Source organism: Geotrypetes seraphini, chromosome 2 (assembly GCF_902459505.1).
Source record: "Geotrypetes seraphini chromosome 2, aGeoSer1.1, whole genome shotgun sequence".
Classification (NCBI taxonomy): domain Eukaryota; kingdom Metazoa; phylum Chordata; class Amphibia; order Gymnophiona; family Dermophiidae; genus Geotrypetes; species Geotrypetes seraphini.
In genome coordinates this window covers 449,973,238-450,000,407 of record NC_047085.1, presented here as the reverse complement: position 1 = coordinate 450,000,407, position 27,170 = coordinate 449,973,238, and the positions used below count along the sequence as shown (strand labels likewise).

General features: G+C 44.6%; 1 protein-coding gene across 5 annotated transcripts in view; it reads left to right on the top strand.

Moving 5' to 3' along the window:
• NRP1 (neuropilin 1) overlaps positions 1 to 27,170 on the top strand; it is a 339,157-nt gene that overhangs the window by 270,035 nt on the left and 41,952 nt on the right. For 4 of the 5 annotated variants that reach the window (XM_033931507.1, XM_033931509.1, XM_033931508.1 and 1 more), the window contains exon 12: positions 6,013 to 6,117. In XM_033931507.1, coding sequence (XP_033787398.1) covers positions 6,013 to 6,117 — 105 coding nt within the window. The remainder of the gene's footprint in view (positions 1 to 6,012; positions 6,118 to 27,170) is intronic. The other variant, XM_033931511.1, reaches the window with a different exon arrangement.

The window sequence follows — 27,170 nt, the reverse complement described above, 5'->3', positions numbered from 1 at the left end:
ATTGAACAACAATATATTTTTTATGGTATAGATATCACTATGTTTGTCCTTTAAATGCCAATTGTGACACCTGAGGCAGGCTGTATGAAACCAAAACACCGACCATGTCGAGTCTGGTATACAGATTGGGGGTCTACTATATAGATTGTACTTAATCTTATAATCCACCTGCTTTTCTTCCTTGGATATTTCTAGATTCCAAGCCTAGAGTTCAGATGTCTGAGTGTGGAGAAATCCTGTATACAGTCAACTCCGCTTAAGTGTACACCCTTCAGACTGGGTCGCCACGTGTGCTTAAACGGAGTCTGCGCTTAATAGGAGTGGGGGGGAGAGTAGGGGGAGGCTGTAGTTAAACTGGCTCCATTTAAATATGGCACATGGGCTGCTGGAACCTAAAGTACAGGAAAGCTATGCCCTATAGCTTGAGTGGAAGCGGAGCATTCACTTTCCTAACTGTCCCAGTGCTTAAGCTGTTTTGTGAAGCCTAGCCATTCCCAGTCAGAACATGACTGCATCTAACCGGAGTGAATGTAATGTGAAAGAATAGAGGTTGGACCTATGACATCAGTGCGCATAAGTGGATTGTGTGCTTATCCGAATTGTAAATTTCCGGAGTTTATGTCCATTGACTTTAATATAAAGAAATGGGACCGTGGTGGTAGGATGCGGATAACTGAAGCTTGCAATTAACCAACGTGCACTTAGGTGGAATCAAATGTATGTAAGTGTATTCCTCAGCCTCTGGCTCCCATATTATTAGTGCCACTTGCACACAGCAGGTTGGTTTTCTAGGGTTGTTGTTTTGTTTAACTTCCTGTTCATTGTTCTAATTATTGTTTCTAAGTTACAGAGCAGAACAGAATTGTGTTATGAATGTAGGGGAATTACTCATTCCCCTCCTTCTTTGTATTCTGTTCCAGTGGAGCTCGATTGCTTTGGTACATAACTGGAGGAGGCCCTGTGCTCCGCCTCTACATGGGAGGTACTCATACTGTAAGTATTCACACTTCTGCAAGTCCAGTTCACAGGAACGGATTGATTACCATATGTACAGACTCCTCAGACGATTAACAGAAAGAAGCTTATCTAGGTAAGAACCTATTCCTTCATTCATGTTACTGTTTGGAATATATCCAATTTCAGAATTTACATCTGTTGTCTTTATTTTGCACAGTATGGGAGGAAACATGTTTCTTTCTGTTTTCCTGGTATGGCTTCTTTGGATTTCAGATTAATTTTTGCCTGTATTTGAAAAGAGGCTATCTCTGTTCTGCTTGTGTGACTGCAAACCCTTTTATATTCTCTGGAGCTGGTAACAGGAGGTACATGGCTATTATGGGTGGAGCTATGGCTAGTCATTCTGCTACCTAAAGGATGACCTCAGCAAGGGAGGTGGCTAATTCTGGGGGGACTTGGGTCTGAGATCCCTTTGTGTTCAGTATAAAAAGAAGTGCATATCTGTTTTTATTTCTCCAGTGTTATCATGCTTGCTGAATTTAAGTTGCTGAGTTTAAGTTGTTGGAGTTCCCAGTTCAGTTTATGATCCCAGTTTGCCTGGGTTTTGTGTATAGAGAAGTCATTAAAAGTTGTTTTATGTGTGGTAGTAATGGCATTGGGAGATCGGGGGAAGGGCAGAAAGAAGAGAGGATCAGGAGCCCCCTCCTTAATTTTTGCCATGGATCCCACCATGTCTAAAACCAGCCCTGATTATCTACTTTTAACCCCAGTTATGTATAAAATGGGACCTGTTCTAAAATAACACAAGTTAGTAATACAATAACAAATCTTTGTAGTAGCCCACACTGAGAACTACACCGCTATTATTAGTACAGTTTGTTAGACTACTGCCCAAGTGACCTTCACCAAGGTCATTTCTGATAATTGTATAGGGCACATCTAATTTGCTTGCTAGAAAAAAAAATCCTCTGTTCTATACTGCACAATATTTATTTCATTTTTCCTGTCAAGTCTTTTTTAAAAGATTTTTCTAAGTGGTTTCCTCTTGCAATTCACATCATTTTGTCTTTCCTGTACTGTAGGCCAGTGTATCTTAAATAACTGTATTTCAGCTGCTGTTATCTAGTAATAACACTGAACCATAATATATGGTTTCACATTTTTCATATTTTGCACATCCATCTAATTTATGTAAACTGGCTTGACATACCATTTTTATGTCAGTGGTTTCAACTCGATATACCTAGAACAGAAAGTATTTTCTTACAGTTACAGATTTAGCAGAGTAAAAGAGCAGATTTTTTTTTTCTTCTAAAGACACCGTTAGTATCTGTTCTTCAGTCAGCAGTCTTAGGAATATATTATATCTGAGTTTCTTTTCATATCCAGAGCTGGAGGGTAACTTCCTTCCTTATCACTACAAAGGGAGAGATGAAGTCTCACGCTGCACAACGCTAAGAGCTGGGAGTTCAAGGCAGCCTTGTTATAACCCAAAGGGGAATCCACAGTGTCAAAGAAAAATTTTGATCAGTGAAATAACTGGTCAAATTCCAAGAAAGTGAAACATAAGGAAAAAATCTCTCCTCCAAAGCCTACACTAGATTCACAAACAGTGAATAGAAGCTAGAAGCAGTCAGAACCAAGTCAAATTCAGTACAATCCTCAAATAATATTTTCCACAAACATCTGAAACTATTTTTGGACCAATCTGAAATTCATTATTTTTAAACTATTTTCAGATAAGCTACAAATTTACTTAGGGTGTTTTTCACTTATGGACAAATAGATACATTCATGATCTCTGTGTCCACACCTCTCTATGGTTTAGGGCCTAGATATATTTTATGTGGATTATCCAGTTGTACATTTTTGAATAAAGCCTGCATCTTGAACATCACCATCTCCACAGATCTTTTTGTTTTCGCTGTTATTTGCATTGCCTGTGGGACTAAAGGGTCAATTTTTGGTTTGTTCCTATGTGTCTTCAAGAACCCACATATACCCCTTTGTTTGGGATTTCAGGACAACTGTCTCTGCCTATCATTGTTTTGATGAACTCCATTATGTTATGCACAAATCGCATTCAGTGTTAGCCATGCAAAGGTGCTCACCAGGGATCTGTGAGAACTAAAATCGGACAGAGCATGTTTCAGGAATAAGATAAAGACATCGGCACGCCCAACAGCAGTTATCAAAAAAGAAGAAATGTTCATGTCTAAAAAGAAGGATGTTTCAGGAATGTCCAAATTACAAAAAGGTGCTCCAATTGAGCACGACACCTTAATCCCTCAGTGATTGCTGTCCCCCCTCTCTCTCCCCCGAATGTGAAATTGGAAGGGGTAGCGTCGTAGTAAGGGGGCCAGGGGGTGGTCCGCCCCGGGTGCTATGTTGGTGGGGGCGCCGGCACCCCTCCTCCTCTCCGCCGCCCCCTCCTGCCTCTTCCCACTCTTCCCCTCGCAACACACATGCCCCCCCTTCCCTTCCCCCTACCTCTAGTTGTTCACCGCCATGAGCAACAACTTCAGTGTGCTCCTCGCGACCGTATTGTGTCTCCTGCTGACTTCATTTCCGGTGCTGTGCACAGGAAGTGATGTCAGAGAGAGAGCTGACGGAGTCGCGAGGAGCACGTTGAAGTTGTTGTTGCTCGCAGCGGTCAGCCACTAGAGGTGCGGGGAAAGGGAAGGGGCATGCGTGCAACAAGGTGGGTCAGGGAAGGAGTGGGGGAGGTGGAGACAAGGGTAAGGGAAAGGCACCACCACCCCGGGCGCCTCTCACCCTCGTTACTGGGAAGGGGATACTAGGCTCTAAGGCAACTTCAGGTATTATGAGCATTCTAAATAGAGTAGGAAGAAGGTCTGTTGAGTGGCCTAGTGGTTAGTGCAATAGATTGTAAATCGAGAGACCCGGCTTAAAATTCCACTTCAACTTTTGATTTGTTAATTGTGAGCCCTCGAGGACAGAATCTAAATATATAAGACACCTTCAAGCCTGAGGAAAAGGATGTTACCAGTGGTGTGCCTCAAGGTTCTGTTCTTGGGCCTCTTCTTGTTAACATTTTTAGAAGCGATATTGCTGAAGGGCTATCAGGTAAGATTTGCCTCTTTGCAATAGAGTAGATACCCCGGATGGTGTGATTAACATGAAGAAAGACCTAGTGAAGCTTGAAGAATGGTCTGAAATTTGGCAGCTAAAATTTAATGCTAAGAAATGCAAGGGCATGCATTTGGGCTGCAAAAACCCGAAGAACAGTATAGTTTAGGTGGGTGAAGATTTTGTGTGCACGACAGAAGAGCAGGACTTGTGTGTGATTGTATGTGATGATCTTAAGGTAGCAAAACAGGTTGAAAAGGTGAAGGCGAAAGGTAGAAGGATGCTAGGGTGCATAGGAAGAGGTATGGCCAGTAGGAAAAAGGAGGTATTGATGCTTCTGTATAAGACTTTGGTGAGACCTCATTTAGAATATTGTGTACAATTCTGAAGACACACCTTCAAAAGATATAAAAATGATGGAGTCGGTCCAGAAGAAGGCTACTAAAATGGTGTGTGGTCTTCATCATACATAAGATGTATGGGGACAGACTTAAAGATCTCAATATGTATACTTTAGAAGAAAGGCGGGAGAGGGGAGATATAATAGAGACGTTTAAATTCCTACATGGCGTAAATGCGCATGAGTCGAGTCTCTTTCAATTGAAAGGAAGCTCTGGAGTGAGAGGGCATAGGATGAAGTTAAGAGGTGATAGGCTCCAGAGTAATATGAGAAATATTTTTTTTACAGAAAGGGTGAATGATGCGTGACAGGTGACAGTCTCCCAGAAGAAATTGTGAAAACAGAGACTGTATCTGAATTCAAGAAAGCATGGGATAGGCATGTGGGATCTCTTAGAGAGAGAAAGAGATAATGGTTACTTCAGATGGGCAGACTAGATGGGCCATTTGGCCTTTACCTGCCATCATGTTTCTATGTTTCTATGTAAGTGAGGTAAATTCAGGTACAGTAGGTATTCTTCTGTTCCTGGAGACTTCAAAATTACCCCCAAAAAGAGAGAGACAAATGGCTTCTTTTACTAAGCTGTGCTAGCGGTTTTAGCACGCGTGCTAAATGCTAACGCCTCCATAGAGCTGGCATTAGTATTTTTGTGTAACGCGGGGTTAGCGTGGGCTAAAAACGCTAGCGCAGCTTAGTAAAAGGAGCCCAAAGTGTGATTTGAATCTAGGTCCCTTGGTTTACACGTAAAGCTGTACCAAATGGCATGTTTTACTATTCAGCCAAATACAAATAATGAAAAATATTATTTGGACAAATACAAATAATGGGCATTGATCTTTAACATAACAAATAATAAAAGAAGCAGCATGAAATTATTGATCAAGTGCCCCTTTTACAAAGCCATGGCAACAATTCTTCTGTGATAAATGCACTGAAGCCCATAGGAATTGGTTCCTGGCCAGCCAAATATCACTTAGCCGACTATCTGCCGATATTCAGTGGGAGATAGCTAGCTCCTCATACTTCCCATTGAACATCTGGCTTAGTGGATCGGCCAGTAACTGTAACCCTAAAAGACAGGTCTATCTTTGGCTGCTAAGACTTAGCTGGCCAGCTGCAGAATATTGGCATAGCCCACTATGTCTCATCTGGCCAAACATAGACCGGAAATTCAATGCAGGTTGCCAGTTACGGCACCAGCATTGAATTTCCAGATGGGTCGCAGACCACAGGAAATAGCTGGCTGACTCCCACGGTCTGAATATTGGGCTCACTGTGTACAGCAGGACTGCCCAAGTCCAGTCCTCGAGATCTACTGGCAGGCCAGGTTTTCAGGATATCCACATTGAACATGCATGAGAGAGATTTGCATACCAAGAAGGCAGTGCAGGCAAATCTCTCTCATGCCTATTCATTGCGGATATCCAGAAAACCTGGCCTGCCAGTAGATCTCAAGGACCGGACTTGGGCAGCCCTGGTGTAGAGTGACCCGGCAATGTTTTTGTGTTAAAATGTAACCTTACCAAATATTCTTTGATGACAATAGCTTGTTTCTGTCATTCCAGCTCCTACTTCCATTCCCACTACATCAGATGGCAGTCCAGTGGATGAGTGCGATGAAGAGCAGGCCAATTGTCACAGTGGAACAGGTGATGACTACCAAGTGAAAGGTGCAGAAATCATCCTCATTCCATTGCAGCTTCATTGTAGCTCATGAATATGCTCATTACTAACAGCCTGTCTAAGCTCACTCATTGGAAATGCCATTATTATAATTATTTAGTAGGTAGTGGAGAAAATGGGTTCCTTGATGGTCTGTATTTCACTTAAAATTTTAATCATGATTAATTGTGCAATTAAAGATGTGTTATTGTTTTTTTCCCCCCACTGCAGCTCCTTGTGACTCTGGACTCTATTGCCCAGAGTCAGAAAGAGCTGCAGCTGGGAAAATAACATTCCTGTAATCATACAATTAATCGCAATTACAAATTTTAATCAAAATGCAGCCCTAAAAAAAAATTTAAAGAATACAAACGTAATAAAAAGATTATAAAAATACAAAATAGAAAGAATCTAAAACAGCATGCAGAAGAACTATAAACAGCCTTACAATTTCAATTGGCCTGATATAATAAATAATTAAAAGATATTTTAGCCCAAGATTACACAAGTTCTTGAGGTGTGGCTCAAAGGCTGAAGAAAGGAAACTGTTACATCTGTAGATTTTCCTGAGTTAAGATTGCCCGTCATAGCGAACTGAAGACTGGCTGTTGACGTAAGGAAGTTCTTCTTCAGCCGGAGAGTGGTAGAAAGCTGGAACGCTCTTCCGGAGGGTGTTATAGGGGAAAACACCCTCCAGGGATTCAAGCAAAGTTAGACAAGTTCCTGCTGAACAAGAGCGTGCGCTGGTAGAGCTAGTCTCGGTTAGGGTACTGGTCTTTGACCAGAAGGCCGCCACATGAGCGGACTGCTGGGCATAATGGACCACTGGACTGACCCAGCAGCGGCAATTCTTATATTCTTATGTTCTAAGGGCTCCTTTTATAAAGGTGCGCTAGCGCTTTTAGCGCATGCACTGGATTAGCGCGCTACCTAAAAAACTACCGCTTGCTCAAGAGGAGGCGGTAGCAGCTAGCACGCATGGTATTTTACCGCGTGCTAAGCATGCACTAAAACCGCTAGCGTGCCTTTGTAAAAGGAGCCCTAAGTGTATGACTTTTTTTATGCTCATCTAACTATTAGAGAACTGATAAGGAATACATCAAAAATTGACATGGATATGGAGCATATCCTACAAGCTATCAAGTTTCTGCAGTAAGCTAGTGTGAGAGCAATTGAACTTTTATATCTGGGCAGACTGGAGGATCAGCCAGTTGGTCTTTATCTGCTGTCATATGTTATGCTGCTATATCTTCAGGGGTATCAAATTGAAATTTGATTAGCATCAATTAGTATTAATTACCAGAAAGGAACATAATGCTAAGGTAACACCTCATCAAGACTGAGAGCAGATGGTGTTAACAGCTTCCTTAATGAGTCATGAATTCATGGTAATATCGGTCCATTTTTTCAATGTAGTAAATTCATATATTTCAGTCTCTATGGGCTAGTTTCACTAAGCTCACCGATCGTGTCCCGACCAGTTTGTGAGCCTTCTCCGACCCGATTCACTAACCTTCTGCCCGATCCGATCCGCACATGCAAATGAGGGAAAATGGAATGCATAAGTAGGAAGGCAGCGATTCACTAAACAGAAGATGGAACAACGATTAGGCTTGCCGATCCAAAAAGAAGCAATTGCTGAGGACCAGTCGCTCACATCCTTGCCAACTGTCTTGCTCTTTGCCTCCATGAAATCCCAGCCCTGCAGCCCTGAAATCCCAGTATCAAAAATAAAACCATCAAAATAAAACATCTCCCTTGTGAAAAAAAGCACCCTGCTCTCTGCTGCCCTGCTTCTCTGCGAGGCCTTGGTTTTAACCCGCGGTTTTAACTCGTGTTCTGTTCTGTAGTATGGCTGCAAAACATGTTCTGTTCCATTCTGCCTGTACAATTTCCTTTCGGGATCTGTCTGTACCTATGCCACCCCTCCCCCTTTGTTTTGACCTCGCTTGTGCGGAGAGCAAACACATGTGCGGATCACAGCTACAGGCAAAGTGGATGGACTGTGCATACGTATGGATCGCTTTGCAGTGATCCGTGGGGTTCAGTGTGTGGCGTACGTCCGATCAAATAATTTGCATGAGGATTGTTTAGTGAATCGGTCACCCGGCAAGACTCAGCTATGGATCACCCAACAACGGTGAGCTTAGTGAATTTAGGCCTATGTCCTTCTTTTCTGTATATCTTTAGGTTTCTGTTACATGCTAATATATAACAGAGTCTTACTCTCTTAGTTACCAGGAGGGTTGATACACAGTTGTGTTGTTATTTAGGCTAAATATTGATATAGATCATTCTGGTTTGAAGAGTCTCATTAGTTTTTCCCACATTCCCCACTTGTTGGGGCATTTCTTACCCTTGATGAGGTAGACTGTTGGACCTGCTCTGGATTTCCTGGGTTTATGGCATGATGTGAGGATTATGTTTTGCGTGGTTAATTTTCATGGTTCTGTTTCTGGATAACATGTTCCTCATGAGCAGATTGGAGAGGTAGGAAGGCTGTTTATACACCATGATAGATGGTTCTGTGACTATAATTCTCAGTATTTTGTCTGCAGCAAACATACTTTGTAGGGATTACACTTATCTGAAAAGAATCCGACTCTGATTACAACATAGTTGACTTTTACTACCCAGTCTGCAGTCTCTTCTTTCTAGCCAGACTAGTGAAGTATGTTATCTACTTTCAGTTTTTAAATTTTCGTGGAGGAGGCTCATACTCTCTAGCCATGCCAAAAGTCCATCCTACTAGCTTTGGTTAACAATGTAGATCTGCATGCAGATGAAGATGATGAATTCCTTCTTGTCCTGTTAGATCTCTGATGCTGTTGACCACCTGGTCCGAGTACCATGCTTAGAAAAAAAAAAAACTACAAACAAACATACGAGTAGAAGAGGTGGCTCTCACGTGGATTCCTATATTTTAATTTTCAGATTTCAGTACATGCCTTTGCCAAAAAGCATTTTTCACTGAGGAAAGTTATTTGTAGTTGTGCCCCAAGGTGTGATGCTTTCACATAGGGCTAGATTCACTATGCCCACCGATCGTGTCCCGACCACTTTGTGACCCCCCAACCCGATTCACAAACCTACCTCCCAAGCGTATCTGCGCCGGATCCAATTTCGTGCATGCAAATGAGGGGAAATGGCATGCAAAGTAGGAAGGGGGCCTTGATTCACTAAACAAATTCGGGCACACCGACTGGGCTGGCCGATCCTAAACCAAGCGACTGCTGAGGACCAGTCGCTCACGTCCTTTCTTGCTCTCTGCCACCCTGCCTCTCTGTAGCCCTTCCCCATAGAGTTTGCTTTCATAGAGCAGCTGCGGGTGCCTGGTCTTCTGCGACTCCAGCTTCACCGCCATCTCCTTTCTGTTGGTTATGTTATGTCCCCAAAAGAACCTGAGCCCATTTTCCTGACTTGTACTTCCCCCTGATGACAGCTTTGGAGCCGCTGCCACTTGCCATGGTCTCCGGGGTTTGATGGCAAGAGCCCCAACTCTCCTGCTCTCTGCCGCCTTTCCCTGCAGTGCAAGCCCATGGTTTTAACCTGCGGGTTTAAAGTGGGGCTGCACTATGGCGTGGCTTCCTATTAAGAGCGGGGGGGGGGAGGGAATTAAAATTCTTGTCCATTGTCTGCAAATGACTGAATCAAATCGAGCTAACTTATCCTAGCTGCAGCTCACTCTGCTCGTCCACTTCCCCAATAAACTCAGCAAGGTTTATCTGCACAAGGCTCCATGCGTTCATTCAGCTGCTTTGCACCCAAACTATGGGTGGGAGGGAGGGAGGAAACTTCCATAGATCCATGCATGAAAACCTGTAATATTTTTTTTTCACATTAACTCTATTCAGCACATCTACTCTTTAAGCTTGGTTTATTTAATAAATCTAAAAATTAACAAAGAATAGGGAAATAAGCTTACACAGCAAACAAAGGATCCTTTTACAAGCAGTACTCAACATCAAGCTGCCCATTCTGTTCCTATGGGCAGCTTGGCATTTAGCATATGCTGCTTGACTGTGCACCTTTGTAAAAGCCCACTAAAGAGAAGCAAAAGCACTGAATCTAATCCATAAGCAATAAGACTGGCGGAACCCACTCACCACCATGCTGCAGTCTAATCATTAATAGGCTGCCATATTTTCATTTCAGCAGTCTATTATATTTTTCCCCCATGTCCATCTCATTCTTATGTATTAGGCAGACATTATTATACCAAAAAAAAAGGAAAATTAACATATTAGCATCTTTCCAATTAGAGAAAATCATTTGCATGGCCAATAATTTACAATTGTCATAAAGCTTCAGTTGAGAGCTAGAGAGCTTCCCTGCTAATAACTGAAACTTAAAAATGTCCATACAATAGAATAATATTTCATGGAGGTGTCCATGTGTATTACCACATTCTTAGACCATGTGTGAAAGTTGGCCTGATCACCCAGGATCTTAACCCCTGCTCTCCATAACTTTCATGGACTCCAGTGGGCGAGAAAATACACAGATTGCTTAAGGCTGTGGAGGAGATTAGCCAGTTAACTTTGGTCCCAAATTCACTCCATTTCAATTACCATTTATACCGATGTCCCTTTCCCATACATCTACTAGTCAACGGTTAGAAGATAAATAATGTTACTTTATTTTTCTATAAAAGGCCAAAGTCAAGCGCCCTTCCTGAAGAATGCTTCTACAAAATTGTACAATTTCTGGGAGCTCATCTGGATTAGACCAGTTCACTGCAACTTAGGAGGTGGAGTGATTTAATTGAAGACACTTAAATTGCAGTGTGGATGGGAAGTCATATTAGCTCCAGGCCTTGTGAAATAAAAGAAATGTCCTGTCCACAGTCAGCTGCCCTATGGTCCTTAGACCTTTAGTCAGTCATCCAGTCCATGCTATACATTTATTTTTTATTTTATAAATCTTTATTAGTTTCAAAAACAAACATAAAGTTCAATAGAACATATGAACAAATGATACAATAATCAGCACTTATATCTATCAAGTAATATTATAATTACATATCACACACACACCCTTCCCCCCTCCCACCCACCCTAGATGTGTATACAATTCATTCAGAAATCAGAGGCTCATATTAGAGATCAATTCTTTACAAACTTTGCTAATGGACCCCAAATCTCTTTAATTTTGTTATAGTGGCCCAATTGTTCCGAGTGCATTCGCTCATATTTATAAACTTGGCATAGGGTTTCCCACCAAAAGATATAATTTAGTCTATCCCAATTTTTCCAGTTTTTTGTAATTAGCTGCATAGCCACTCCTGTCATTTCTTTTTAATGCTTAGTTAAGGATTATATCAAGGGGGAACCATGTCACTGGGTTTTGGCCAGGTACTAGTGACCTGAATTGGCCACCGTGAGAACGGGCTACTGGGTTTGATGGACCATTGGTCTGAACCAGTAAGGCTATTCTTATGTTCTTATCCCTTATTGCACATCAGTGGTATAGTAACTTGGGGGGGGGGGAGGGAACCATCCCATGCACTGTCTTCACAGGAGTGCTGGTGCCTCACCTCCTCTCAACCCTCTCCCGTGTACCTCTTGAAATGTTTGCCAGCACGAACAGCAACTTCCACCTGCTGCTCACGCCGGCCTCAGCTTCTTTCTGATGTCATTTCCTGGTTGCGGGACCCAGACGTGACATCAAAAGGGGAGACGGTGCTGGTACAAGCAGCAGATGGGAAATGCTATCGCCCTGGTGAACGTTTCAAGAGGTGCACGGGGGGGAGGCGCTTGAGCAGGCAGAGCACAGCGCGGCGGGGAAGAGAAGGGGGGGTGCACGGTAAAGCAATGCCTGGCACCACTGCCCTGGGCGCCAACTACCACTACTATTTATCATTTCTAAAGTGCTGAAAGGCGTACGCAGCACTGTGCATTTAAAATACAACATCCCTAGCTGCGCCCCTGTTGTGCATCCAACTATTTGTCAAACAAGGCCATAACGGCATGGGTGGATTGATTTGAAAGAAGAGGCTGAAGCACCTTAGAAAGTACCAGGTCCGTCTATAGATGCTTTTAAAGCATTATGGGAGCAATATAATGTAGCACCTCAAGTTGGGCACCTTGATACCGCATACTGAGCGCCAATTCCATAAAAGCATCTTGGTGCCAAGATTGTGTTATTGTATATCTGAATAAATTGGCATTGGCGTGCCTACATTTTAGGCACACTCACTTTTGCCAAGTCTAAGACTATCATAAAGTGTGCCAAACAGTGTTCCTATTAACATAAAGTAGTCTATAAAGTATATGTGTAAATGGGAGACATGTCCGTGTGCCCACCCTCTACCCTCGTGTGCGCCCTTTGTAGTGTTCTCTTATAAAATAGTGCTTAGCGCACTTATGCACATAAGTGTCAATTAGGGTGCCTCTTACATGCCCAACACACATGTAACTGCATGCACCCGATATAGAACTGCCCTTCAACATGTTGTCCTTGCTCCATGACTTTTCCACAAATACCTGATCAAAGCCTCTCAACCTTTAGTCCAGGACTGCCCAAGTCCGGTCCTCGAGATCTACTGGCAGGCCAGGTTTTCAGGATATCCAGAATGAATATGCATGAGAGAGATATTCCTGCACTGCCTTTTTGGTTTGCAAATCTCTCTCATGCATGTTCATTGTGGATATCCTGAAAACCTGGCCTGCCAGTAGATCTTGAGGACTGAACTTGGGCAGCCCTCCTTTAGTCAGACTGCTAAGGTTGTTTCATGACTCGGTTCTAATTTGTCATGTTGTATCCAGTGGGATTGTAAGGGGGGGAGGCAGACCACCCTGGGTGCCGGGACCTCTCCACCCCACCCCGCCACCCTCATGCCCTCCCTTCCCTGCCCCTGTAGTATCTCTTTAAAATCTTTGCCAACGCCAAACAACTACTCTGGCCTGCTGCTCACGGCGGCCTGGCTCCCTCTGAAACTACTTCCGGGTCAAGGGGCCAGGAAGTGACATCAGAAGGAAAGCCAGTGCAAGCAGCAGGCTGGAGAAGCTGCTCACGTTGGCGAAGATTTTAAGAGGTACGGGGGTGGGAAGGGAGGACGCGAGTGTGGTGCAGAATGAGCGAGAGGTGGATAGGAGGGTTTGGGGGGGGGAGCACCACTGCCCTGGGTGCCTCCTACTCTCATTGCGCCACTGGTGGTGTCATTTGTATACCTCTTCTGTTCCCATTGCTTGCAAGAAATGTTCATTGAATGAAAAAATACTTGCAAGAATAAATGCAATCTGTTTGGTGGCAATTCTTTCAAAGAGAAATTTAAGGCAGGCTGTGATTTTAGGTTTAAATGGCACTGGTATCTTGGATTGAGCTGGAGGGTAGTTTACCTATTCTGGTGAGTTTTTTGAAATTAATTTCATACTACTCTGGTCCTCAAATAAATCAGGTCTTCAAGATATATTTCCGTGCACTACCTCTCTTCTGTGCAAATACACCTTATGGAATCCCTATACCTAAATGGTCTCTAGATATGTTTTCTGCCTAAAGTAATATCTAGTATCCCTGGAAAAGCGGAGACTTAGAGGAGACATGATAGAAACCTTCAAGATCCTGAAGGGTATAGAAAAAGTAGATAGGGACAGATTTTTCAGATTATGGGGAACCACAAGTACAAGGGGGCACTCGGAGAAATTAAAAGGGGACAGGTTTAAAATAAATGCCAGAAAGTTCTTTTTCACCCAGAGGGTGGTGGACACATGGAACGCGCTTCCGGAGGCTGTGATAGGCCGGAGCACGTTGCAAGGCTTCAAAGAAGGTTTGGATAGGTTCCTAGAGGATAAAGGAATTGAGGGATACAGATAAGAGTAGTGGTAGGTTATAGGGATAGTCTGGGACCATTGCTCAGGCAATGGGCCTGATGGGCCGCCGCGGGAGCGGACCGCTGGGCGAGATGGACCTCTGGTCTGCCTCAGCGGAGGCAACTTCTTATGTTCTTATACATACATACTGTATACAGGTATGTTTTTGTACCTCAGGTAACGGAAGGTTAAGTGACTTACCAGAGTCAAAAGTAGCTACCTTGGGAATCAAACACAGGCCGCTGCACTACATACAAACATAAGAACATAATAGCCATACTGGGTCAGACCAATGGTTCATCTAGCCCAGTATCCTGTTTCCACAGTGGACAATCCAGGTCACAAGTACCTGGCAGAAACCCAAAAAGTAGTAGCGTTCCATGCTACTGATCCCAGGACAAGCCGTGGCTTCCCCATGTCTGTCTCAATAGACTTTTCCTCCAGGAAGTTGTCCAAATCTTTGTTAAACCCAGCTACACTAACCACTGTTACCACATCCTCTAGCAACGAGTTCCAGAGCGTAACTATTCTATGAGTGAAAAAGTAGTTCCTCCTATTTGTTTTAAAAGTATTTCCATATAATTTCATTGAGTGTCCCCTAGTCTTTGTTATTTTAGGAGGAGTAAAAAAAAAATCGATCCACTTTTACTCAGGATTTTGTAGACCTTAATCATATCCCCCCCACTAACCATTAGGCTACTCCTCCACTCTTACGGAAAAAGGGGCATGTATTGTCTGAAAAATTTGTGTACTATAACATCTTGATTTTTTTTTTTTAAAAAAAAAAAAAAAAAAAGAAAAGAGTCGCAACCTTCAAGGAATCCATTTGATAAACTTCATCATTCATTTGCATTGTGCATTACCACATTCATTTGCAGACCATCTTTTCATTTTCCTTCAAGAAATGAAGTTGATTGCTTTTATTCATAATTATAAGCAGATAATCACTAGAAAATACCATAAAACAAGAAATGGCCATTATGTTATGTTATTATGAATGATATCATTAGTAGTCTTGCTAACAGAAAACATCCCCATGCCTCTGATAAACCACATGCCATTACTGCTTAGGGTCACAGTTCCAGCTTAGAAATGAACATGAGATCCAGATCCAGACCCAAACACTTTTGGAATGTTACACAGAGAGGGGAGGATGTTGCAGCAATAAGGAAAGCATCCTATTGAGGGTATTTTTTGGCCCTGAAAGGGGGATGGGACATGTATACTGCTTTTTTTGTGTGGTTTACATGTTTAGACAGGTACTTATTTTGTACCTAGGGCAATGAAGTGTTAAGTGACTTGCCCAGGGTCACAAGGAACTGCAGTGGTAATTCAACTCACAGCATCAAGGTTTTTGACAAATCCCGGGCACCAGCTAACCATGGCACCTAGAAATTGTACTCTGGCGCCCAGAATTTCACAAGGAAAATTTCTCTCCTTTTGCGGAGCCACCTTAAACTGCTCTCGGCCTGGCAGAGCAATCAGGCTCTCCATAGGCTTGAGCCCTGCAGTACAGGACGTTTGGGAAGTCTCACGGTTTCAAGTCTCATGAGACTTGAAACTAGAGAATGACACGGTGGCGGTTTACCCGCGGCCACCGCATTTTAGCCGTGGGTCACCCGCCGAAAACGGGGAAGAAAACTAGCAGTCGCTGCGGCGACGGGGACAAGGCCATTCACTGCCCGCGGGGCGGTGAATGGGTCTTGTCCCCGCAGTGAGGCATGAAGGATCGCGCGGTCCCCGCAGCTCACACCCACCTGCCCAATCGATTCTAGTGTTAAGCCAGCTCTCTCCCTTCTCCTCACCTTAGTTTGTAGATTTTCTTTTTCGGCGACCCGCACGCTATCAGAGAGCCACGCACCCGCCGCTGCTCAGTTTCGATCTTCTGCTCTGACGCAACCGGAAACAGGAAGTTGCAGCAGAGCAGAAGATTGAACACTGAGCAGCTGCGAGTGCGCGGCTCTCTGATAGCGTGCGGGTCGCCGAAAAAGAAAATCTACAAACTAAGGTGAGGAGAAGGGAGAGTGCTGGCTAATCACTACGATCGATTGGGCAGGCGGGTGGGGGCTGCGAGGACCGTGCGATCACCCGTGTTCCCGGCTCAAACTGTAAGGAGGGAGTGAAAGAGAAAAGGATTCTGGGCCAAGGGATGAAAACGGAAAATGGATGCAGCGGGGACGGTGACGGGGCGGTGAATGGGATGGCAGTGGCGGTGACGGGGCGGTGAAAGGGGTGACGGTGACGGGGCGGTGAAGGAAACGGCGGTGACGGGGCGGTGCAGAGGATGGTGGGCCGGTGATGGGGCGGTGACGGGGACAGATTTTTTCCCCGTGTCATTCTCTACTTGAAACCACAAAACTTCCCAAACCTCCTGCTCTGCAGGGCTCAAGCTTATGGAGAACCTGCTCGTAGTACTGAGAAAGAGAAAAGCTGTTTCTGAGGCACGAGCTAGTGGCTGCTGTAAGAGAGAACAGGCAAAAGTTAGAGGAGGGATTATGAGAGAGAGACAGAAAGAACAGGCAAAAGTTAGAGGAGGGATTATGAGAGAGAGACAGAAAGAACAGGCAACAGTTAGAGGAAGGATTATGAGAGAAAGAAAGAGAGAGAGAGAGAGATTAGCTAAAGGCAGGGGAAGGGGCATGAGAAAGACTGGGGAGGGGGTAAGAGCGACTAGGTGAATCTGGAGAAGGGAGCATGAGAGAGGCTGGGTGAAGGCTATGAAAGGTTTATGAGAGAAAGACAGATGACAGACAGACTGGGTGAAGGCTGGGAGAGGTGGTATGAGAGAGAAGCTGATAGGGACCCAGCCTATGATGATAGGTAAAGCAAAGAGGAATTGCATTTTTGCGTCACCTGTTTATTACTACTACTACTAATCATTTCTATAGCGCTCCTAGACATACGCAGCACTATGCATCAGAACATAGAAGAGACAGCCCCTGTTTAAAAGAGCTTATCTAGATGGTGCTGTCACATAGTTGACAACATGCTTTGGGAAGGGAGACTATTGACTTTTGCAATAGTTGCAGAGGCACCTTAAGGAACTGATTTACTAATGTTTCGTTGCCTTTACACACAAAATAGGGGGGGGGAGGGGGTGATCAAACCTTAGTAAGTCAGTTTCTAAAACAGCTATTGCTAATCTAAAAGGGAATACCAACCTCTCCCCACTCCCAACTTTACTGGAGACCATGTTGGAAGATTGGGGAAGGAGAAGCAGCAAAGGTCTTAGACGCTGGCTTTTAAGTTTTTGGGCTGGCTACTAGATTTAATGAAAATTTGTTGAAGTCTGCTCCAGGCACTCCTTTATAGACTTCCGCTTCACAGGCAGAGCTGCAGAAAACCAATACCCAGCAACTCCTGCAAAGATTTAATTATTCTAAACCCTGGCAATTAAGCCAAAATGTACCTTCATGCCCCCTCTCCCCTCTGATTCTCTCCCCTCCCACCCTCTCCGTGAATGCTGTTACAAAATGCATGTACAGGAAAATCAAGGGAAAGTTTAGGGTAGACGCCAAGTAAAATGAGAGAAAATGATCCAGTCCTTTTAACACGACTATGTACTGTAATTCCACTGCCCTTTAACGCTGACTTCAATTGGTTTTGAAGACAATGAAAATCATTTTCACTGCTCTTCTTGGAAGAAAATTAGACATAATACAGATCACTTCCAAGGTGATGCTGGACATTTCTTTGATCATAGCTATTTGCATTCTCTCTCATCTGGGTAAACATCATTACATACAGCATGAGCTTAATACAGAACTGTAATTTTCACATACTCAGACTATACTAAATCTCTTCCTGTTTCATCAAAACATAAAAAGGAAGGTTGCAGCACTATGACAGGTACGAGTAATATAATTAGGTTTGTTCTGTGCTTTCTGTATAGTTTGCTTCAGCACTTGGCAAATAGTTTACCGCAGAGGCCCTAAATTCTGTGATTAGCATTCTTCCTGAAAAATACTAAGTTCTCCTTATTTACTTGTTTATTTATTTGTTCATTCATTGTCTACATTGTGCCCTATTTTCAACCAGACTTAGGAGCTTACATTTTTAGCAGAAAATCAATTTATGAGCTAAAGTTTGCCAAGGTTTATGAGCCTAATTTTAGGTGCCTAGACCTGAAAATCAGTACTAAGGGCAGAATTATCAAAATTTCACATTAAAAAAAATGACAGGCCGCAGTCGCAGCTGTTATTGTAGCGATTTCAAAAAACGAGTCATTCTCCCAAAAATGTTCGTAAATTTGCATGTGCCCATTGCTGGTGATAGCGATGGCATATGTGCAGAATAAACGCCCCCAGAAAAAGAAAACCCAAATCAAAGCTGGGGTGGAGGGATGCCCACTCCCTCCCACCACCGAAGTCAAGCAACCCCCACCCAATAGCCCCCCCCCCACCCAGCAACGGGAGATATTCCCTCTCGCCACCAAGCAATTCTCCCCGACACCCCCTGGCAGTGGGAGAGATGCCCACTCCCCCTTACCTTGTTTAGGATGGCTGGCTATAGGGATGCCTACTCCCTCTAGCCAGCAGGCCCGCCTCTTCAAAATGGCGGGCCTTCCCCTCCCCGGTGCATCCGGGGATGCGCCAGGGAGGGGCCTAAGGCTCTGATTGACCCAGTTTGTTTAAAACCCCCTCCTATGGGAGGGGCCTTAGTTGTCTGGGTTAATGTATACTCTGAAAGAAAGACAGGAGAGAGGAGGTGTCCAGGAGTGGTTTGACGGCGGAAAAATGTTCTGATAAGTCTGAGCTGTCAAGCTTTACTTTCCTATCAGTGCCTGAGCCATTCAGTGCTCAGGCACTGATCAGAAAGCTCAGACCTGTTAGTAGCAATTATAGAGAATTGCTTGGAGTTACCATTTTAACATTAATGACCTCGTTGTACTACATTTGCATAGCAGTATCAGAGACTGCTAGAAAACTCAGAAAAGACTGCCAGTTTGACCGCTGACTACTTAGTCATATATTTTATTTTAGCCTCTTTACCCTTCGTGCATTTGTAGTGAATGAATGCTCGTTTCTTGTCTTTAACGAGGTCAGATATCTCTGAGGTGAACCATTGAGATCTGTTTTTTCTTCGCCGTTTACTCACGGATTTTATGCAATGGTCTGTTGCTGCGTGTAGGGTTGATTTCAAGGTTGACCACATAGCCTCCACATCGTTGGTCACTGCTTTGTGACGCAGTGCTTGATGGACAAAATCTCCCATGCCTTTAAAGTCAGTACCTCGAAAGCTGAGAACTTTTGTTGTCGTGTTAGATCTAGTGAACCCTTTCTTGAGGTCGAACCATATCATGTTGTGGTCGCTGGAGGCTAGCTTGTCGCCCACTGATACCTCCGAGACACTTCCTCCGTTGGTGAGTACCAGATCTAGTATCGCCTGGGCCCTGGTAGGCTCCAACACCAATTGTTTGAGTTGTGCTCCCCTTAAGGAGGACAATAGCCTTTTACTTCCGCTGGTAGATGCTGAAAGTGTGTTCCAGTCTGCATCGGGCATATTGAAGTCCCCTAGTAGTACCGTATCCCCCCGTAAAGTGATATTCTCAATGTCCTTGATTAGTTCTGTGTCTTTGTCTTCCAGCTGTCTTGGAGGTCTGTATATTACACCAAGGTATAGGGATTTTTCGTTGCCTCTGGCTAGGTTAACCCAGAGGGATTCCCCGGTGTACTTGACATCTGTGATTCTCATAAGTTTGATGCCTTCTCTGGTGTATAGTGCTACCCCTCCCCCTACCTTTCCCTCTCTGTCTTGACGAAGCAAGTTGTAACCCGGTATAGCCATATCCCACCCATGAGAGTCCGTGAACCAAGTCTCAGAAATTGCTACCACATCCAGGTCAGCAGACATTATTTCAGTCTCTAATTCCAGAATTTTGTTGCCTAGACTGTGTGCATTAACATACATAGTAGAGAATGACACGGTGGCGGTTTACCCGCGGCTACCGCCTTTAGCCGCGGGTAACCCGCCAGAACGGTGAAAGAAAAGAAGCAGTCGCTGCGGGGACGGGGACAAGGCCATTCACCGCCCCGTGGAGCGGTGAATGGTCTTGTCTCCGCAGTGAGGTATCAAGGATCGCGCGGTCCCCGCAGCCACCGCCCGCCCGTATCATTTAGCCAGCTCCCTCCCTCCACCTCACCTTAAATTTCAAGTTTTCCGGCTTCCTTTTTTCCGAGCCACACGCGTTCAAAAATCCGTGCACGCGCGGCTGCGCGAGTCAATCAATCTTCTCCTCTGACGCAACCGGAAACAGGAAGTTGCAGGAGAGGAGAAGTTTGATTGACTCGCGCAGCCGCGCGTGCACGGATTTTTGAACACGTGCGGCTCAGAAAAAAGGAAGCCGGAAAACTTGAAATTTAAGGTGAGGTGGAGGGAGGGAGCTGGCTAAATGCATGGCTTTTTGAACGCGTGCGGCTAGGGAAAAAGGAAGCCAGCAAACTCGGAACAAATATAAGGTGAGGTAGAGGGAGGGTGGGGGCTGCTGGACCATTCTTCATTACTTTGCCATACTAATTCTATTCTATGTTAGGTGCCACGGACTCAGATTCGAGTCCTAGCGATGATGAGTTAAAGATCCCAAAAGAAGCCAACTTCTAAATCCAGTGGTTAGAGCTACACTACACTCCTTGTGACCTTGGGCAAGTCACTTAATCCCTATTGCTTCTGACACAATGGGCAGTTCCAAAGACCAAGACTGGCCAGTGTCAAAGACAGGATGCTGAGCTTGATAGACCCTGAGTCTCCACTGTTTTTAGTGATCAACAAAGTTCTATGTTTCTATAATCACCCTAATTCTGTTATCATTGGACTAGATATTCAAAATGATTTAAATGGCCAGGACAGGCTCCTGGCTGTTCAAATCATCTGTCCAGGGCTAACCAGGCATTTTCAATCTTCATGTTCAGCCCAAATGGTGTCACACAATTCAGCAAAAATACCCAATGTTGTTCCTCATAATTTAAATATTGCTCATAGAAGGAACAACATTGGGTATTTTTGCAAATGGAAGTTGGAGGGTTAATTCCCTTGAAACAGCCAATTGAGTGAAACATGAATTCATGCTGGGACACAAGATAGGTTGAATTTGTTTTGAATTTAAAAAGAAAAATGATCAATGAAGAATACTATAATGGCAAGAAAATATAATGATAAAACAGCAACTAATTTTGCCTATTTTTATATATTAAAAAAGTACTACATAAGGTGAATGTCCATATTGCTGTCTGTTGTTCTGCTGAGCACTGGCATTGAAACAGCAAAATGCATTTATTGCATACTTGTCCTCTGTCGGAAACATTATGGTGGTATATTAGTTGTGTTAATAAAAATTTATAAACAAAGCCCTGCCAGCTGAACATCTCTTTCTCTAGTTCAGCAGCAGGAACTTTGATTTATAAGAATGGAATAAGCTAAATATTAGAGTACTAAGGCTTATATGGATGCTGCGGGGACGGGGACGGGGCGGTGAATGGGATGGCAGTGGCGGTGACGGGGCGGTGAAAGGGATGGCGGTGATGGTGACGGGGCGGTGAATGGAATGGCGGTGACGGGGCAGTGCAGAGGATGGTGGGCCGGGGACGGGGCGTGACGGGGACAGATTTTTTCCCCATGTCATTCTCTAATACATAGCCTTCCATACCCTGTGTTTGCTAGGCTCCCGAGGGGAGTTTCCCAACTGAACTAATGTGGTACCTAAAGAATTGTTTGCAAGGTGACTACATACCTTGGGTGTGGAATTGGAGTAGTGTCTCCCCTCCTCTGGATAGTTACTTACTATACTGGTACCCTCCCCCAACTTACCTAGTTTAAAGCCCTGCTTAGCAGTCGAGCCAATCGGTGTCCGAAGACGTTCTTACCTCTGCTGGTTAGATGGAGTCCGTCTGATCCCTGAAGTCCCTGAAGTGACTCTCCGTGGTTTAGGAATCCGAAGTTCATCTCCCTGCACCAGCTGCGTAGCCACTCGTTGGTCCTCTGGATACGCTCATCCCTGGCTCTTCCCTTGCCTCTGACTGGGAGGATCGAGGAGAAGACCACCTGAGCTCCGGCACGCTTCAGCTTCTCACCCAGGGCTCCAAAGTCCCTAGGTATGTTCTCCGAGGTGTTCTTGGCAGTGTCATTTGTTCCGATGTGTCATCTCCCTTTCCCTACCGTCCATTCCTCTTCTTATGCATCTAAGCATCTTCTTGGTTTTGACCATCGCTTTTGCCACCCTTGGATCATCAGACACAATCACCTCCAAGTCCCGCTCTTCTTCCACTCAAAGAAGATCTTCGCCTCCTATACTATACTGTTCTCCTGGATTTTTGCAGCCCAAGTGCATGACCTGCATTTTTTAGCATTAAATCTTAGTTGCCAAATACCAGACCATTCTTCAAGCTTTGCCAGATCCCACCTCATGTTATCCACACCCTCCGGGGTGGCTACCCTATTACAGAGCTTGCTATCATCTGCAAAAAGGCAAACTTTGCCAGACAGTCCTGCAATATCACTCACAAATGTTAAATAGAGCCTGCACAAGGACAGATCCCTGTGGCACTCCACTATCAACATCCTTTTCCTCCGAGCAAACTCTATTTACCAGTACCCTTTGTCTCCTTCCACTTAACCAACTTTGAATCCAGTTTGTCACTTTAGGGTCTATACCGTGTACATTCAGTTTATTTATCAATCTCCTGTGTAGCACCATGTTGAAAGCTTTGCTAAATTCCAAGTACATTACATCTAGCACCCTTCCCATATCCAACTGTTTGCTCACCCAGTCAAAGAAATCAATCAGATTTGTCTGACAAGACCTGCCTCTCGTAAAACCATGCTTCCTCAGGTCCTGCAGTCCATTGGATTCTAGAAATCTCACTATCCTCCACTTAAGAAGCATTTCCATTAGTTTACTCACTACCAAGGTCAGACTAACTGGCCTGTAATTCCCAACCTCCTCCTTCCACTCTTTTACAGAGGGACCACATCCAATCCTCCGAGGCCACAACAGACTCTAAGGAAGCATTGAAAAGATGAGACAATGGAGTCACCAGGCCTTAGGCATCTGAGCCAATCAAGGCCTCAGGCTCCTTCCTGGTGTATCCCACCATTTTCCAGTGGTGGGCCTGCCGGCCAGAGGGTGTATGCCTCCCTCCAACCGGACCTTCTGTTTACAAGGGGGAGTTGGGGGTCCCCTTTAGGGGGATTGCCGGGTGGGTGGGGGGTCAGCGGGTGGAGGAGTGGTCGCCGGGTGTTTCACAGTTGGGTGGGGGGGGTGTTCTGGCAGGAGGGAGTGGGCATCCCTCCTGCCTATCGGGGGGTTCCGGCAGGAGGAATTGGGCATTCCTCTTGCTGGTGGATATTTCGGGGGGGTGCTTTGGGTCAGGGGTGGCGGAAGGAGTGGGCATCCCTTCTGCCCCCCCGATTTCATGAGGGGATGTTCGGGAATTCCCTGCCGCTGCAGTTGCCGCTGAGCTAATCGAGACAGGGAGATTCCCTTGCCGTGATCAGCTCAGATTCAACATGAATCTCTAACTGGTGCCTGTGAAATAGACGTCAGTTAGAGAATTAGGGTGGTTAGGTGGGATTAGGTGTGATTGGGGTTGCGATTCTATAATGAACAGATGCGATTCTGTATAGGACGCCTGTGTGCGATTCTCAGAAGTTGCTGAGACCGGGCGTCCTATACAGAATCAGGCCCTTACTGTATCGCCTTTTGCATGACATAAAAATCAAAACCCCAAAGGGCTGGCAATATTTCTAAGTGCTGTTTGGTTTCTTGAAATCAGTTTTGGCTGTAGGCCTGCTCTGAAAGGATTAAACTGAAAAGATGCTCACTTTAAAATCTGAACAGAGCCAGAACCATCCCAGTGCAGATTGTTACCCCTTACAAATCATAATTTGACTTGGCTAAAGGGCACATTAACACTCTCTTCTCATGCTGCATCCTTACTCTTTGCAGGAGTGCTTTGTATTTTTTTTTTTCCAAAATACCTCGTATGTGCTTCAAAAACATTATTCCCTCTTGTTCCTTTGTAAAGCTTCTTTGTCTTTCCTTCCACTTGAAGCTGACATCCCACTGGACTGAGCTCTGCATGGTAGGGCCGTTCAGCTGGGTATTGCAGACGGAGCAGGGTATGCGTGTAAGGTACCTACCTAATACTGCTGATTTCTACGCCACGCTGACTCGCCAACTGTGTTTTTTAAGCCTACACATACTGTGTCCTACCAAATTTGGGGCTGGTACTGCATGCCACATTCTTTAAACATCTGCTTATTCTGTGTCATTTCTTGCAGTGTCATAAACATGACAATCTTGTTCATAGTTGTATTGTACTTTTCTACGGGACCACCAGTAGTATACAGCAATAGTTTAATATGGAAGTAATTATTGTACTTCCAAAAGGTTTCTGGTATCACAGCATGCAAACGTTTGTGCAGACGGATAACAAGCAAGATTTTATTAAATATTTAAATTCATCAAGCTGAGATAAATGCAAGGACACTGTTTAATAGGATTCTTTCCAAACTGGTAACCCAGTAACATTTACACCTCTAGACTTATAGGTGCACCTCCCTGGGTGAATTTCTTCATAAAGGCTTTTCATAAATAAGTGCATTTTTATCCTTGATTTGATTTATTATATTTGATATACCGCTAGCACATAAGTATTAAGCAGTTTACAATAGTAATACAACAGAAATGAGAGATTATCCCTCGCTGTGCCAGTGGGCTCACAGTCTAATTATAATAGTTATGGAACAAGTATTTAATTGCATGATAGAGAAATATGAAAAGGTCTAGAAAAAAGCTGGACAAAGGAAAACTACAAAATATAGTATCAATGCATAAATAAAAGAAAGAGAATAGCATAAATTAACCAAACCCAGAAAAAGTAACCCTAGTGAGCACTGCAGCTCAGGAACAAAGCATCTAGCAAGCCGGGCCAGCAGCAGCAGGAAACCCACGGTCCAACCTTCCCCCACCCCCAGAAGTGTTCTTTAACTACAGCGCCTGGGGGCAAAGCCCCGTTTTTCACATCCTCCGTCCAGCCTTGACTGCAGCTGCCAGACTCTGTAATCCCACAGACTGGGCAGAAGCACACTGGCTGTCGTGAACTGGCCAAGTGTAAACTTTGCAGTGAAGTTTGATTCCGTTGGCAGCCGTCTAGCGGCGGCCCCCAGCACAACTGTCAGAAGAACATCAAGAAGGCCTGAGCTGATTAAATGAATCCCTGCTCCCCTGCTGGCGCTGAAACCTGCAGGGAGCTGCACGAATCTAACTTAAAGCCGGATTAACTATTGCAGCGTGAGGTTTCAGCAGCCAAATCTGCCACCTGCTCAGCTGTTTGCACTGTTCCTTTTTATAGCTTTTAACTTATGCCTATTACAAGAATTTTCAGCAGGCATTCAACAACATCATTTGAAAAATCAAGAGGGATTTATTGTGAGGATTTGCCCACTCTGTGCACCTGAAAAGCCTCACATTGGTCATGGTCCTTCCAGTTGCCTTTACTAGATTGTAAACTTTATTTGTAGCAGTACAGCTGGCAATATTTTACAAGAGGACTTCATTAAGTGGACTGAGGCCCCCACAGCCAGTCAGGTTTTCAAGACAGTCACAGTGAAGATCCACGAGATTTGTGAGCAGACACTGCAGATTCGGTGGTCCCGAGTTTCGTTATTACTAACATAGCAAAGCGCTGATGGCAGTGCTTTATTTTAGGAGTACATTCGCTGGCACCACATGTGTAAGTAGCACTGCAGAATATAAATTTTCACCATATATCCATTTGAATGAGGCCTGCACTTATGTTGACCTAACTTAGGGTAGATGCACTAAAGTCAGCAATCTTCGCTAAACCTGTTTTCACAGCTTTAGCAACGATCGCTTTTACCGACCCGATCCATAAAACAGCTCATCACATGTTTTTCCCCTCGATCGCCCATTTTCCAAGCCGGCCATGTAAATTAGCTAAAACCCCATGCAAAGTAGCCAGTGATTGAAGCATTAACATTGCTTGGCTATGCAATAAATAAATAAACAGAGGTTTTAGCTATTGGGGAAAAAAACAACAGGTACCTGTTGGTAACTGTGCTACCAAGAGGTCTGCTTGTTTTTTCAATAGCACAGATATTTTGCGTGTGTTAAACATGCAAAATATCTGTCCCATTTTTTTTTAAAGTCCCCACCGTCCCCTCCCCAATGACCCCCTACCAGCACCGCAAACCCCCCATGGCAGCGAAAATGGCAGGAGGGGTGTCTACTCCCTCCTGCCTAGACAAATATTACCTGATTTGCTCAGATGTCAGACCTTAGGCAACTCCCTGTGCATCACTTGGGATACAAAGGGAGGAGCCTAAGGCTCTGATTGGATCAGACGCCCAAGGCTCTTCCCCTTGGGAAGGGTCTTGGGAATCTGAATCAGCGCCTTGAGCTACTCCCTGTGCATCACATGGTGCACCAGGAAGGGGAAGGCCCGTCATTTACCACATGTGGGTCTCGAAGCTGGAGGCACCATTCTTCCCTCCAGCTCCCAATGTCTACCAAAGGTACAGGGGGGTTCGGGGGAGCATCTGGTGGCAGGAAGGAGTGAGCATCCCTCCTGCCCTTTTATGGGGGGGGTAAGAATGGAGGAGGGTAGGGGATGGTTGGGAGGGGAATCGATGTTGCGGAGGTCCAGCTGGAGGCATGTTATTTGGCCAGGCAGGAGGGAGTAGGCATCCCTCTTGCCATTTTTGCTGCCGTGGGGGGGTTGCAGTGCTGGTTCATGGTGGGGGCTGGGGAGGGCCATCAGCAGGGGGCTGTATTCTTTTTTTTTTTTAATGGGGCAGATTGTGCGTGTATAACACACACACAACATCTGTGCCATTAAAAAAATAAAAAGACCTAAGAGCAGTGACAGGAGGCTACTTCCCCTGTCATTGCTGTTTGGGCTCTGTGCATGTGCCAATTGCTCACTAAGCAACTGATCTGTTGGATTTGCATGCAAATGATTTGCACTTCCATGCAAATCATTTGCATCCAAACTTGGTAGTGCAACGATCACTCAGCCAGAATCGGTCAGAGAATCGGCCAACAGTGATCCAGTTAGTATTACCGACTGACTTTAGTGCATCTAGCCTTTAAACCAATAAGTTATTCAGAGAGTACCTGCATGTCACCTCTTTTCAAATGGATTTCGGTCAGCAACCAGCCCACCCCAAACATGCCATAGCACAGTGAATGGATGTGGAAGAAATTTAAAAAAAAAAAAAAATTTATGCAGTTC